This window comes from Hakea prostrata, chromosome 2 (genome assembly GCF_041222555.1).
Source record: "Hakea prostrata isolate BN-2017 chromosome 2, UWA_Hpros_2, whole genome shotgun sequence".
Lineage (NCBI taxonomy): Eukaryota > Viridiplantae > Streptophyta > Magnoliopsida > Proteales > Proteaceae > Hakea > Hakea prostrata.
In genome coordinates this window covers 20,593,921-20,609,618 of record NC_142601.1, presented here as the reverse complement: position 1 = coordinate 20,609,618, position 15,698 = coordinate 20,593,921, and the positions used below count along the sequence as shown (strand labels likewise).

The 15,698-nt window shown below is 40.4% G+C and overlaps 2 protein-coding genes across 2 annotated transcripts; one reads left to right on the top strand and one right to left on the bottom strand.

Annotated features, from left to right (window-relative positions):
- Positions 1-2,970: 2,970 nt before the first annotated feature.
- Positions 2,971-7,513, top strand: LOC149023995 (uncharacterized). The gene is made up of 6 exons (XM_089143394.1): positions 2,971-3,612; positions 3,918-4,865; positions 4,977-6,000; positions 6,095-6,213; positions 6,315-6,647; positions 7,067-7,513. Exons 1-6 carry the CDS (start codon positions 2,971-2,973, stop codon positions 7,511-7,513), a joined length of 3,513 nt encoding a protein of 1,170 aa, XP_088999520.1.
- Positions 7,514-8,245: 732 nt separating this feature from the next.
- Positions 8,246-10,387, bottom strand: LOC149023994 (neuronal PAS domain protein). The gene is made up of 2 exons (XM_089144407.1): positions 9,508-10,387; positions 8,246-9,212 (listed from the first exon to the last, which is right to left on the bottom strand). Exons 1-2 carry the CDS (start codon positions 10,356-10,358, stop codon positions 8,579-8,581), a joined length of 1,485 nt encoding a protein of 494 aa, XP_089000533.1. The 5' UTR covers positions 10,359-10,387; the 3' UTR covers positions 8,246-8,578.
- Between the last annotated feature and the right edge of the window lie 5,311 nt (positions 10,388-15,698).

The following is a 15,698-nucleotide window of genomic DNA, read 5'->3' as shown; positions in this document are numbered from 1 at the left end:
GAAGGTCTGGGACAGAGCTTTGATCCAAATCAGCTCTCAATTTCGCCTCCAATAGATGGAGCAGACTAGATTTCAACTCAAAGAACTAGGAGAACAGTTGAGAACAGAAGCAGGTAAACGAAGACTCCAGGAAGCAGGAGAGAATGAAGAGAGAAAAGAGAAAATTCAAACAGCAACCAATCTAGTGTTTGTCATAGATCAGATATCAGTAGAAGGTTCCAGATCCTAAGTAACAAAATTGAAAGGCTGGCCAAGAAAGATAAAGAAGATGTCTATGAGTCGGTGAGTCAACATCCTTTCTCAAGAGAAATTATGGATACTCTGCTCCACAGGGTCCAAGCTTCCTACATTTGCTATGTATGACTGGAGTACTGATCCACTGGAACATCTCGGACATTTCAATTCTGTGATGATGTTAGTGGGGGAATCAGAAGCTCTGAAATGCAAATCGTGTCCAGCATCACTGAAGGGACTAGCAACAACCTAGTTCTTTAGTCTGAAACCAAATTCAATTTGGAACTTCAAGAAGCTGATGAAGGCATTTGTATCAAGGTTCTAGAGTAGTATGAAGAGTAAGAAGACTGCCACTAACCTGGTGGCGATTTGTCAAAAGTCAGGGGAATTAGTTCGAAGCTATATAAAAAGGTTTGATCAGGAATCGATCGAGGTCAAGGATCTGAATGAAAGAATTGAGCGGAGATTGGCTCTACTTTGATAGGTTTGGTGCTCAAGTGTTGTCATTGGTTGGAGTTGCTTTGATTGCAAGTACTAAAAGAGGTATAATGTAAAGCTATGATAAAGGATGACTGAGCCCCACCTAAACCCACAAATCAGAAAAATCAAAGTTTATGAACAAATCAGACTCTGGAGATTTGATCAGGCACTTTATTTGAAAGGACATTGCTGAATACATCAGCAACTCCAACATGGGCTTGGTTTGAACAGGAGAATAAGAGCAAAGGGATAGGTAGATTTAGCTTTCGACAGCAAGACTCCTTCAGCCCTAGGTATTTGACTCTCACAACAAGGCTGTAGCCCTTCTTATCACTCAAGCAAGAGACAAGAGAATAAACTCAAAATGAAGCATCACTACTCAATAAGAAGCAGCCTCGCTCAGTGCCTGCAGGTTTAGATGGAGAAAAGGAGATCTCAAAAAGTTGGGCAAAGGGAGATTGCTTTTGAAGAATTTGCAAGAATTGATCGACTCTTGTTGGAGAGAGAAAACAGTAGGATGAACAATCAAACTTAAAATGTTTTAGGATGATATTCTTTTGGAATATCAAGGGTGTGAGGTAGTAGGCAGGGATCGTGCTCTAAAAGTGTAATTTTTTACTTTTTTTTATATTTTTTATTCTTAATTTAATAAAATGATGTTTTAGCTAAAAAATAAATAATTCATTTGATGCCTATTGAGAATAGCTAATTACATATACATAGACAGAGAAAAGATGTGGTCACCCAAAAATAGAAACTGGACCTTGGCTAAGTTATTTAGTCAATACCTCAGCAATAACAAAATAGAAACAAACTTTTAGAAACTTAAGAAACGACTAAATAAAACCTAATAAAGTCTTCACTCTTCAGCCTTCCAAAGTTGCAAATGCAATGGGTCCCATCAAATCTTCTAATAATTTTCTCATTAAGATCCAAAGCTATTACACTGTTCGCGCTAGTCTTCATGTCAACAGCATTTTTATCCTTTGTTTGGCCCTTCTCATAGACCAGTTGGTCTGGTTTGACTTGGTCCAGTTGTCCCAAGTGAGGCTGGTTTGTATCTGTCTAGATTCTACCTTTAGGTAGGACTAAACCCTATTTGAGATGCTTGATTCAAATAAAGGATATGCCTTGAAATTTGATCTGTTGTATCGAGTTTGAAATTTTCAAATTGGTATGGCATCCACCAAAAGTTGATTTGACCATTTCTGGGAGAAGAGAGAATGAACATTCAGAATTTGGATATTTCTTCACAGGAGATTCAAAATCAACTTGTAGGAATGACCCTGAGTTTACTCATAGCTGTTCTTGGATTTCTCGTTGTCTAGGTTAGATATGGAAACAAGAATTTGGACCTTTGGCAGTCAGACAAGCCTGGAAGAATGTGGGGATTGATTAGGTTGATAAGGCATCAATTAGATTTGGTTACCAAAGTCGAACATATAGGCTATGTTTGGTAGCCAGGGAAAAGAAAATTTTGAATGAGACAAATAATTATGATGCAATGATTGTCTACTGTGTGTCTCTCTCTCCTCAAATTTCAAAATTTTTTAAAGTTTTCTTTTCTTTTTTCTTGACTACCAACCGCAGCCTTAGTTCTTGGGATCGGTTTCATATCAGTTAATACGCGGCAGTATTGTTGTAGACTTTTATACCAATATTTTGGTTGATTTTGTCCACCAAAAAATTGTTCATTTCTAAATTTATGTCCAATTCTGGCTGAATCCTGTTAGATCTTTGTCGGTGTTGGCCAAGAACCTGTGACTAATAATGACATTGAAACCTAAAACCATGCTTGGGTTTGAGTCGCTTCTGATCTCAGAATGCCCACCGGCGGATCTTAGAAACCTCAAACCGTTAAAAGAAAAAAGGGGGAAAAAAAGAAGAGGGGGGGGGGGGGAAGGATGAGGGAGCTGGCAGTGTCTGATACAACTCAGCGTATGGGAGTTGCCACATCAGCAATCACTCCATCAGGCCCTCCACGTCGAAGCACGAATGTAGCCAAACAGCCTGCGTTCTTCAGCAACTACACCATGTGACTACAGCATGTGAATTGTGATAACCGCTTCTAGCATATTCTATCCTGAGTAACCTAGTATATTCTATCTTGAGTAACACACAATATAAATGTATATGCATACCATACCGAAAGGAATGAAGTATTCTCCCAATCTTTCTTAATTCTTCTCTCTGTTTTCTTCTTCCTGGAACTCTTTCAACTGTTGGTCTGCAACATTGGTCCGACCTGCCGGATCGATGACGGAGAGGACAAGAATGGGACAACTCGATGAAACAATAAAACAAGTGAGTGCTACGACAGCAGAGCAAGGGGAGAAACTCACTGCGTTGCAGACGGTGGTGAACGCTCAACATGAAACTCTCACTGAACAGAGGATGACACTCTCTGAAGTAGTATTGCGTTTGACTGCAATCGATGGGAAGATTGAACAAGCACTACGAATACCATCCACGCCTGAATCACATAATCGATCAGGGACTTCTTCAAAAATATCATCACCACCGGCGCCTGGATCGATTCAAACTCGAACCATCCGACTGAATTTTCCTCGTTTCAATGGAATAGATCCCACCGGCTGGACGTTCAAGGCAGAGCAATTTTTCGATTATCACTTCACGCCTGATGAACAGCGATTACGAATCTCTTCCTTCCATATGGACGGTGACGCACTACAGTGGTACCAGTGGATGTATAAATCTGGTATGTTTTCATCATGGGAGGCGTTTAAAATGGCGATAGTTCGAAGATTCGATCCAACACCATTTGACGATCCTCGAGCAACACTGGCTAAACTCACTCAGATCACGACAGTAGCAGAATATCAATCACGATACAAAGCGCTTGCAAATCAGATCACCGGACTACCTACCGATTTTCTGGTAAGTTGCTTTGTCTCAGGCCTGAAAACTGATATTAGACATGAAGTTATGGCGGCCAGACCTGAGATATGGCAGAAACTGTGGGACTTGCTCGGTTGTATGAGCATAAGCTGCTGGAAGGGCGAAGGAATTATTCTCAAATACTTCCCATTTCCACAAAACCTCCTCTATTGCCCACTCCACCGGTGTTTCACAAGGCGCTTCCATCTACCAATGCTCTACCAATCAAAAGACTCACGCCGGCAAAGATGCAAGCTAGAAGAGAAAAAGGACTCTGTTACAACTGTGATGAGCCTTTTACTCAGGGACACCGATGCAAATCACGACATCTCTATTTATTAGAATTTGAAGAAGATGAAGAACTAGAGGAGACCGCTGTGGTGACTTCCGATCCAGTTTATGTAGCTGATCCAGATGAGGAACCAGTTCATGAATTATTTTCAATGATGGGCGTCCATTCACCAACCACATTACGGATGACCGGCACAATTTTGGGACGCTCCGTTCAAGTCCTCGTTGACGGTGGGAGCACCCATAATTTCATCAGAAGTGAGATGGCTCGAAACCTAAATCTGACGGTTGAGGTTTCTCGTAACATATCCGTAGTGGTGGGAGATGGAAACCGCATGTCATGCGAAGGCATTATTCGCAATATCAATCTTACCCTTCAGGGTTATGCATCGCTCCTTGAAGCCCACGTGTTGCCCATCTATGGTGCTGATCTCATCTTAGGGGTACAGTGGATGGCTGAACGGGGACCCATTACTTTTGATTATCAACGCATGACAATGCAATTTCAACAAGATGATCGAAGAGTGATGTTGACAAGGGCTACTGAAGACGTTCCAATGCAACTACAGTTTCATGGGCTTCGAAAACTCATTGCAGCCCATGAGTATGAAGCCTTATACAAACTTGAATTGGAGGGTTATGCATCTAGGCCCACACGTGATTCACCCCACGGGCTTCAACCCTTATTAGATCAATATTTTGAAATTTTTCAAGAACCTCTTGGGCTGCCACCAGTTCGGGCTCACGAACATATTATTCATCTTCAACCTGGAGTTCACCCTGTTAAAGTCAAACCCTATCGGTACCCTCACTTCCAGAAGAGCGAGATCGAGAAACAGGTCACAGCGATGCTGAGCACAGGTATCATCCGCTCCAGCATAAGTCCTTATTCCTCACCAGTTCTTCTCGTCAAGAAACACGACGGTACCTGGCGCTTCTGCGTGGATTACAGAGCCCTCAACGCAATAACCATCAAAGATCGATTTCCCATTCCCACAGCGGACGAACTCTTTGACGAGCTTCATGGATCAAAATTCTTCTCAAAACTCAACTTATGATCTGGCTATCATCAGATCCGCGTCAATGTTGCCGACATCGAGAAAACAGCTTTTCGCACACATGAAGGGCACTACGAATTTCTTGTCATGCCGTTCGGCCTCACCAACGCTCCGTCAACTTTTCAGGCCACCATGAATCACCTATTCCGGCCGTATCTTCGACAATTTATCCTAATTTTCTTTGATGATTTACTCATCTACAGTACAAGTTGGACGGACCATCTCAGTCATCTTCAAATTATCCATGAAATTCTCAAACAGAACCAACTATTTGCCAAACAGAGCAAGTGTGTATTCGGAACTGAGGAAGTTGAATATCTCGGCCACATCATCTCCCGACGAGGGCTTGCCGTTGATCCACGCAAGATTGAGGCAATTGTATCCTGGCCACTTCCGACGAATATCAAAAAGGTACGGGGATTTTTAGGCTTAACAGGTTATTATCGCAGGTTTATTCAGAGCTATGCAAGTTTAGCTGCACCACTAACCACTCTTCTACGCAAAGGCGAATATATCTGGACTTCTGTTGCAACAGAGGCTTTCCACACCTTGCAGTCTAAATTGGTAACAGCACCTGTATTGGCCTTACCAAATTTTCAAGAACCGTTTATGCTGGAAACAGATGCCTCTGGTTCTGGAATTGGTGCCATCCTCTCCCAACAGGGGCGCCCTATTGCTTTCTACAGTCGCAAATTATCTCCAAAGATGCAGGCTTCCTCAACTTATGCACGTGAAATGTATGCTATCACACAGGCAGTAGCGAAGTGGCGACAATATCTTTTGGGAAGTCATTTTGTTATTCGCACTGATCAGAGAAGCTTGAAGGAATTGACTACCCAAATTATTCAGACCCCTGATCAACATTTTTGGCTAACTAAACTCCTTGGGTTTGACTTTGACATTCAATACCGTCCTGGCCGAGAGAACCAAGGTGCAGATGCCCTCTCTAGACATCCAGAGTCTACTCTTTATACTCTGATCACCGTAACTCCTCACTCAGAATTGTTGCAGCAACTTAGTGAAGAGACTAAGACCTCTGGTGAGCTTCAACAGATCATCCACAACCTACACAACCAAGGCAACACTGATTCTAAATTTCTATTTCGTAACGGATTTTTGCTGAGAAACAACAGGTTGGTCTTACCATCCAATTCATCCTTATGCAAAAATTTCTCCACGAAAACCATGCCTCAACGGTCGGAGGTCACGCTGGATATGTCCGTACATTGAAGAGACTCTCGGCGAACGTCTGGTGGTTGGGAATGGCCAAAGATACCCGTCAATTTGTAGCTCATTGTCAAGTTTGTCAGCAACACAAAACTCCCCCAACTTTCCCAACCGGACTTTCTCCAGCCACTGCCAATTCCAGAAAAGGTTTGGGAGGAAATCTCCATGGATTTCATCATTGGGTTGCCACCTTCTCAGGGCAAAACAGCGATCATGGTAGTGGTAGATCGTTTGACAAAGTCGGCCCATTTCAGCCCCCTCGCCACTGATTTCACTAGCTACATCATTGCAGAGACATTCATGACCGAAGTTGTTCGTCACCATGGAATTCCACAATCCATTGTGAGTGATCGCAACCCTCTGTTTCTCAATGGTTTCTGGAAGGAGTTGCATCGTCTCCATGGCACAACTTTAGCCCTCAGCACCGCCTACCATCCCCAGACCGATGGCCAAACCGAGGTAGTCAACCGGACCTTGGAGATGTATCTTCGCTGCTTCGTTTCGATTATCCTCATCGCTGGGCAAGGTTTCTCAGTTGGGCAGAGTATTCTTACAATACAGCTTATCACTCTGCTATCCAGACTTCACCTTTTCAAGCACTCTACGGCCGTGAACCTCCCACTGTGACACGTTACCTTCCATGCTCTTCCTCAAATGCTACGGTCGACGACGAGTTGCAGAACCGTGACTCATTGATCTACGGCACAATCTGTTGAAAGCCCAGGAACGCATGAAACTGCAGGCCAATAAACACCGTCGGGATCATGCTTTCGCTGTAGGCGACTGGCTCTATGTCCGGCTTCGTCCCTATCGCCAGCAGACAGTTGCTTGCCGTCTGAATCACAAGACTGGGAAAGCGTTACTATGGACCCTTTCAGGTTACCGAGCGTGTGGGTAAAGTCGCCTATCTTCTCGCTCTTCCCCTTGATTCTCAGATCCATCCAGTTTTTCACGCCTCTGTGCTCAATCCCTGCGTTGGCATTCCTCCCCTGACTTCTGTGCCACCGACCCTCCCTCCACAAGAGTTAACACCAACTGCAGTTATCCAGAAACGTCGAATTCTGCGTCAAGGTAGTGCCGTATGCCAGATTTTAATTCAATGGACTGGTCTTCCACTTGAAGACGCAACCTGGCTGGACTTATCCGACTTTGAGAGGTCTTTTCCCACATTTAACCTTGAGGACAAGGTTCTGTCAGATGGAGAAGGGAATGATACAACTCAGCGTATGGGAGTTGCCACATCAGCAATCACTCCATCAGGCCCTCCACGTCGAAGCACGCGTGTAGCCAAACAGCCTGCCTTCTTCAGCGACTACACCATGTGACTACAGCATGTGAATTGTGATAACCGCTTCTAGCATATTCTATCCTGAGTAACCTAGTATATTCTATCTTGAGTAACACACAATATAAATGTATATGCATACCATACCGAAAGGAATGAAGTATTCTCCCAATCTTTCTTAATTCTTCTCTCTGTTTTCTTCTTCCTGGAACTCTTTCAACTGTTGGTCTGCAACAGTGTCCCCTGGGCCCTCTCATTTGGGGTAGTGAATGATAATCCAATCCCATCCAATCCCCTTGGATGTCTGTGTGCATGTTTCCATTGGCCCTGTGCTGGTCATAGTTGTGAAGACAACAAGGCATGCAAGTGGGCGGAGAAAACCAAGGTGACACCTGGACATCCAGGCGATGCCTTGACAACTATGGTGCTTTCCCCGCCTGGCAGCAAATCCTTTCCAAAATAATTAGTCTCCAAAGATTGCTTATACTAGTTCAGTTCAAATATCAAATTTGATTTTGATACTCCTTTAGATTCGAACAAATGAGAATGTGTTGGATGGTATGTATTGTGTCTCTGAACCCTGTCCTTTACTATTGAGCTCTTGATTACACATTCACTACGGTATTTCTTTCTTTTGATAATTAATACAACGAGAATGTGTTGGATGGTATGGATTGTGTCTCTGAACTCTATCCTTTACTATTGAGATCTTGATTACGCATTCACTTCGGTATTTCTTTCTTTTGATAATTAATTGCTTTGTATTAGAAAGAAAGAAGACACAAAGGAGGTGATCTCCTAGAACCCTGATAAGGGGAGGAGATTCCTACAAAGGAGGCCATTCCCTCCTAACCAAGAAGCCAAACAAGAAAAAACACCCAATTCAATTTATAACACACATGAGCTCCTGCATACTTCTGAACAAGCTCCTCTAGGCCTCCTGGAAACTCCGAAGCCTCCCACTCAACCTGGTCGTGTCCCAGCTAAATACCTGCCATTCACTGCAGTTGTGATGGTAACAATACTTCTATTCTATAACACAGATATTTAGACTGATGTAGAGATCACCAAAGCAACCAAGGGAATCTAGAGTTCTCATATCAAACTATAACTGAAGATTGAGGATCTCTCTAAATTCTGATCTCCTGGTTTCATTATATGATGTTCTATATTTATTTGGCCAGTATGTTAACCATATCTGCCCTTTAATCTCCCACTCCATAGTCTTCCCAGTCACTCCTTTATCCAACTTCCACCACACACTATCTCCATACTCATCTCCTGCAAAAATAACCCCACCATCCTTGGTGAAAGGCCTGTCAGCTTTGGAGTATCGGTTCTTGAACCAGGCCCTTGGTTGAGCCAATGCAAACTTTGAGGGCTTTGAAGAGAAGACTTCTCTTCCATCTGCACTGTCGTGTAGGAACCAATTCAAATTTGCAGTGTCTCCAATTACAGACTGTTCGAATTTCCATGGCTTCAAGGTCACAGCCGTACTCTCTGCAACTGATATGTTGAGTCCAAAATTGGTAGGAGCATCAAATTGGCCTTCTATTGTCTTTTCTATGCCAAACTCATGTGTGGGATTTTGTGATGATTTGCCCACTGATACAGATAGCACACTGCTCTGGAAAGTTGGAGTGAGCTTCAAAGATATCCGTGAAGGGAAGTGCTTCTCTGCTGCTCCAGCTCCTCTCTCAGCCATTAGTGTTTCAGACACCAATCGGAACACATCAAACCTATTCAGTGAAATGAATGTAAAATATTACAGCTATATGCCCAAAAGTAAAAAGCATGAAAATAGTGTGTGAACCCAGCAATATGTCAGCACATGCTTGTCACATCTGAACAATTATCATTCTGGAAAGCATAGAGATAATGTAGAACTGAACCAAGATGTGTATCTGTTACTGAACTTGCCACATAATGTGAATGAAAAACTATTAATTTATTGCATCAGTTGAGAACCAACTTGGAAAAGTATATAAAAGAGATGTGAAACCAAATTCAAGGAAAGTAAAAAAGAACACCAACCTTATGTTATCTGTGTTGACCATTACATCAACACAATTGCGTTGAACCACGACTTTGTGAGCAAATTGGATTACACCCTCCAGATGGTGGTACTTCAGTGAGAAGTTCACCCGTTCGTCACTCAACGCATTGCTTGAATTTTCAAGTTTCATGGCTATGAGTGGGCAATATAATTGAACTTTCCACATCCCAGATGTTGACATTGCATAAGAAAACAGGGGAGATGGTGTGACTAGGAAGTTGTTGGACTCTCGGAGCTCTAAGACCCAGTTGGTGATTGCAAGGTTTAAAGATCTCATCCATTGCTCTTCTATGTTAGAGCCAAGGAGTCTCATAAGTAGCTTTGAAGCTTCTCTGGAATGACTTGCTAAATGATTCTTAAGAGTGCTTAAGCATCCTGATCGGACTTCATGGGGAGCTTCATAGATGCAAATGAGCAGAGTGAGAGTGAGGAATGAAAGATTGAATATGTCTTTGAAATTGTCAATGGTACTTATGGCAGGAATTCTGAGAAAGGCAGTATTATGGCAGGGACCATATTTAAGGATATCAGTAACAAAATTACGGAAGAGACCGGAAATGATGCCTTCATCTACTACATCTGAGGCCCTAGTATTGAGCTCAAATGCTCTGGAGCTCCAGAGGGTAACTGGAAGCTTGAAATCGGCGAAGATGGTAAAAGATATTAATGAGCGTGGAAGGTTGCTATTGATTACAGAGAAATTGAGGGATGGCTGTATTGATCCTGAGGTACATAAGCATATGGACATAGATTTTTTTGGCCACTGAGCAGTTGGTGGGAGGTTATGAATCCATGCCCATATGTCTGGGAAACAACATGAAGAAGCCATGAAAACAGATTTACACAGTAAAGACTCTCTTAATTCAATTTCTTATCTCTCATGTTTAAGCTGAACCAAGACATTTATAGGCTTGAGAAGTAGTAGAAAAGGGATTAGATTCTACTGAAAGAAAGTCAAAAAGATGAAGAATATATATCTGCTCAGTTGCCTACAAGAAATGCTCTTTTAAACAAGACTTGTTAGATGGGTTAGTTGAAATTCCACATTAAAGGTATGAGAGGAAACTGAGTGATACAATGGAAATTGAAACCTAAGGGAATAAAGACCTTATGATTTACTTCTTTCTGTGAACCAGAATCTCAGAATTTCTATAGATGGTTGGTTTTCTGATGACTTGAACAGAAAAAGAAGTAATCCGAATGGGGTTGTTAATGATTGTTCCGTTTGGGTGGAAGGAAGTTGTTTGATCCATGTTGAAAACGGGAAGATTTATTTTCCATGCACTCATAATGTAATGCCTGAACAAACACTACTTTCCCTGAAAAAGAATTAGCTGGGGCTTCTTTGAACTTATCCAAGACTCAGTTTCTGTAACTAGCAGTGAAGTATTTTTAATTTCTTGTTTCATTGTTAGTATTTTTCCATGAATTGACGAAGGTATTTAGTATTATAAGATGTTATTTGTAAAATTATTAGATATATATTTATGATGCTCATATTGAAATTGAAATTTCCATGTCTCCATCATAGCTAAGGGTGTCAATCTCTTACCAAAACCCAGAAAAATAAAGACCACAATATGGTTAAAATAACGGTTTTGAATTTGGCATAGTAAGGTTGTGGTTTAGGATTGTCCCTTCTTATATTAGCTGGTTAATGTTATTTGAGCTTTTTTCTCTAGGTTGTAATCATGGTTTTTCTCTTTAATAAAGTCTTCTGTTTGCAAAAAAAAAAAAAAAATTAAGACAGTGCTCCGAATTTTCGAAACTGTACTGAATTGTTATATCGATATTTTTTCCATGTCATATGATGGTCATATATATCGTACTATTTTCATACGGAAATTATATCATATCATATCATTTTTCTATACTAATTTTGTACTGATACCTTACTAAGGCTCTTTTTGATATCAATTATCATTGTCATTTATGAGAAATTTTCATTATTTTAAATTGTTTGGCATCTATTATGAATTTTATTTTTATTTAAAATAATAGAAAAACCTCCAAAATTCATAATGAACTTTTTGTCCATTATGGATTATGATGAGAATTTCATTATCTTCATTTGTGTAAGTTTACTTAAAGTTCTATAAGTAAGATGAGGGTAAAATAGTCAATACACATTCTTTTATAACAACCATACTTTTTCCTTCTTTTCTCACTTGTTTACTATCATTTTTAACAATTTTTTATCTTGACATCAAACTTATTTTTCATTTCATAATTTATTTTCGATAAAATTCACCAAACCATTTTTCATTCTTGACCAAAAATGAATTCTTGTACTTATTTATTTTAAATAGGCATAATAGAGAATGAGAATTGATACCAAAAAGAGCCTAAGTTATCAATTAATCTCATTATTTTTCCAACTTAACCTAGTCTACATGATTCTGTTGACCAAAATTTTTGAAACTTTGACTCTACTTGAGGAATTTATCAGATGTATTTTATGTACACATATACTTAACTATTAAGTTTTCATAAATAAATAAATAAAATAAAATAGATAGAGATCCTTAACCATTAAGTAGCCTCTTTTTTGGGTAAATACTAAATACAAGTAACCTTAAAGCCTATAAACGCGAATATATGCTTTTAGGTTAAGCTTCTAATAACGTGGGTGGAAGAGTTTTACACTTCCACTCAATACTATGTTTATCTATGAAATTAATTCCATTCGGCATGCTTACGTGTCTTAGTTTACAACTCAAAATTATTCCACGTGCTTTAATGTATAGATAAGCGATACTTTCTATATTCCGGAATAAAGTCTTCTCATAATTCAACGAAGGACAGAATATAGAAACTAGTTATTGCTATTTTTCCTTCAAGAATGGCTTGCACGTTGCTGCCATGTATGGAAGCATTTATTTGAAAGGCGTGGAGGTTGGTTTTGTGATTCACTGAAATTTGGATTTGATTGAATCACACAATGACACAATTGTCTTTGCCATTTTCTTTTTTTAAGTAAAAATTGTTATATTTTATAAGAAATATTTTTGTCCGGTTATGAACCCACGACCTCTCCACTGATAAGTCAAATTTCCAACCATCCTACTAACCCTCCATTAGTAAAAAGTTTTGCTTAAGGAGTGTTGTCGGCGTCACCAAGTCACTGACATTACCAAAAACTTCCGCTAAGGGAGCGTGACTTTCGTCTAAGCTAGGAGTTCTTTAGAATCTGGATCATCACCCCGTCAGGGAAGCACTTTGTGTTCTATTATGATTTTACCATCACAAATCCTGTGGGACCCATAGGTAAAAAATAATAAAATATTAAAAAAAAAATCCCATCACCCAACCCCTGGGTCCCCCTGTATTTATGGTGGTAAAGCCATCAGGGAGCACATAGTGCACTCCCGACGGGTAGCTGATCCGAACTCCTATTTACTTGGGTGCTGCATGCACAGTATAGCTTACTATCTAGATTGAAACTTATGGTCCAGCAGCTGCGGATGCAATGCGTCAGATCGAAACTTGAACCGGTTAGTGTAACTGCAGCAGCAACCACACGTGAGGGAACGGTTACTGGAACACGTGACTTATCTGGGAATGCAATGCGGTTCTTCTATACCTGAAGCATCAAAGGCTGACATGCATTCTGGTCCTCCTAACCAGATAACACGTTACAACTTACGTGAACACCCAACTACTCCTGCCCTTTCCATAGCTAACCAAGTTTCTCAGCATTTGCATTCGGGCACACTACTACACCATCGCTTTTGCCACATGGCAAACCCATGTCTCTTCCACCGGCTTGGCGTTTGCCTATAATCCACACTACTGATCTGCATGATGGACTCTACTGATGGCACTTTCCCAGTATTGCGTGATGCTAATATGGTGTCAGCTTCTTCGCCCGTGCAATTTATTCGTCAAGAAGCACACAAAGAACGAACTCGTATTACTGTTGATGTCATGGAGGAAGATTCTGATTTTCAAACAGTGGGCTCTGACTCTCAAGTCTGAAGCCCACAGGACGCCATGAAAAGTGAAAACCCTAAGCTGGAATTGTCGTGAGTTCGGAAGACCCATGACAATTCTTATGTTTTAGACTCTCTAGATTTAATTCCGTAGGTAGTTCGGATGGATTGGATTTTCTATGGAAAAGTAATGTGCATGTTCAGCCTAATTTCTCAATGATAGAGTATGTTTTGGTCTCTGGAAAAACTGTCTTATTTAAGATGTGTGTGTATATGGGATCTGGTTCGATCTAAACGATCAGGGGTGGAGTCAAAGATTCAACATTGGGGGCCGCATAATGAGAGTTTTAGATCATTTCTCCATCAAAAGGGAGCACTAATATTTTTTCACCACATATTGTATTGGACGATGTGAGACCCAATAAAAATCACACCTTTAAATTATATTTTCATGTTTAGACATGACCCTTACATATTAAAAATATAGGCAATCATTATAATGAAATTTTTACCCTTACAAAAATGTAAGTAAATTATTTATAAATAAATAAATAAAACAAAAGGATAACTAACAAATAAATATCTTATAAAATATTTTTAGTTTTATTTAATATTTTTTATTAAAAAAATCTTACAAAATCAACATTAAAGAGGGAGAAGAAAAAAAAGATGATTTCAATAGTAGAAGGCTAAATGCAAACCAAATGAATCATGGTAGTTAATTGGTTACTTTACAAATGCTAAATATTCAATTCACAATATAAAAATCAAATAAAAAAATAGCAAAAAAATAATAAAAAAGGAGAGATCATAATTTCAATTAAAAAAAAAAACAGAGAGAGAATAAAAAATGGAGAAAGAATAAGAGAATAATTGATTGTCCCTCAAACAGTCTCTCTCTCTCTCTCTTTTTCTTTTTTCAAATGTAATGATTACTTCAAAAGTAATATTCACACAAAAAAGTAGCCCAATCGACGAGAAGTCTAGTTCTTTTATGTAAACTGCCGAATCTAGGATTTTGTACTTGGCTGTGGAGAGTCATGATAGTTTGTTGGCTTCTTCATTTCAGGGTATTTGTTTAAAAATTACCCGATTAAATGCCTTCTGATGTTGCCCGACCATCGCAAGGTATTTTGCCGTCCGATCATCCTTTGCATTATATTCCCCTTTGATTTAATTTACAACCAATTGTGAATCGCTTCTGATTTCCAAGTCTCGTGCTCTTAGTGCCAGAGCCACTCCTAAGCCGGCTAGTACATCTTCGTATTCGGCCTCATTGTTAGAGGCTGTGAAGTTGAACCTTAGTGCATAGCTGATTGTAAAACCACCGGGCTTTAAAGAGTTAGACCTTGCCCCCGATCCCGAACTACTGCTTAAGCCATCCACATGTAGTAACCATAGGTCTTCGGTATCAGTAGGTAGATCGGATCAAAATTTATTGTCTGAGGGACACTGTTTTCCACGATGAAGTCTACTAGGACCTAAGTTTTGATGGTAGTCCTTGGCTTGAACTCAATTTTGATATTCACTAAGTTCGACTGTCCAACCGACCATCCTTCCAGCTACGTCTGGTCTGTGCAAGATATTTTTCTGCGGGAAGTTGGTCAGGACAGTAATCTGGTGTGCCTGAAAATACGGCATTAGCTTACACGAGGCTACCAATAGGGCTAAGGCTTGCTTGTCGACGTCCGGGTATCTAGTCTCTGCATCAATGAGCACATGGCTCACATAGTAGACCGGATTTTGGGTCGTCTCTCCCTTGACCAGTACTGCGCTTACCGCGGTTGGTGATACAGCTAGATAGAGGGTAAGATTCTCCCCGGTAACTGGCCGAGCTAAGACGGCAGTAGTCCCGAGTGACTTCTTGAGGTCTTCAAAAGCTTGCTAGCACTCCTTAGTCCACATGTTTTGAGTCAATGTGGCTTTGAGTGCTTTGAAAAAAGAGTTACATTTTTCCCCCGCTCAAGAAATGAATCGATTTAGAGCGGCCACTCTCCCGGTCAAACATTGGATATTCTTTATAGTTCTACGAGGTTGCATGTCTATCAAAGCTTGTATTTTTTTGGGATTTGTCTCGATCCCCCTTTGAGATACCATGAAACCGAGAAACTTTCCTGATGAGACTCCGAACGCACACTTGTCCGGGTTCAGATGCATTTGGTAGGTTCGTAGCACATCGAACGCTTCCTCCAAATTTGTCAAATGATTGGCCCGAGCCAAGCTTTTCACGAGCATAT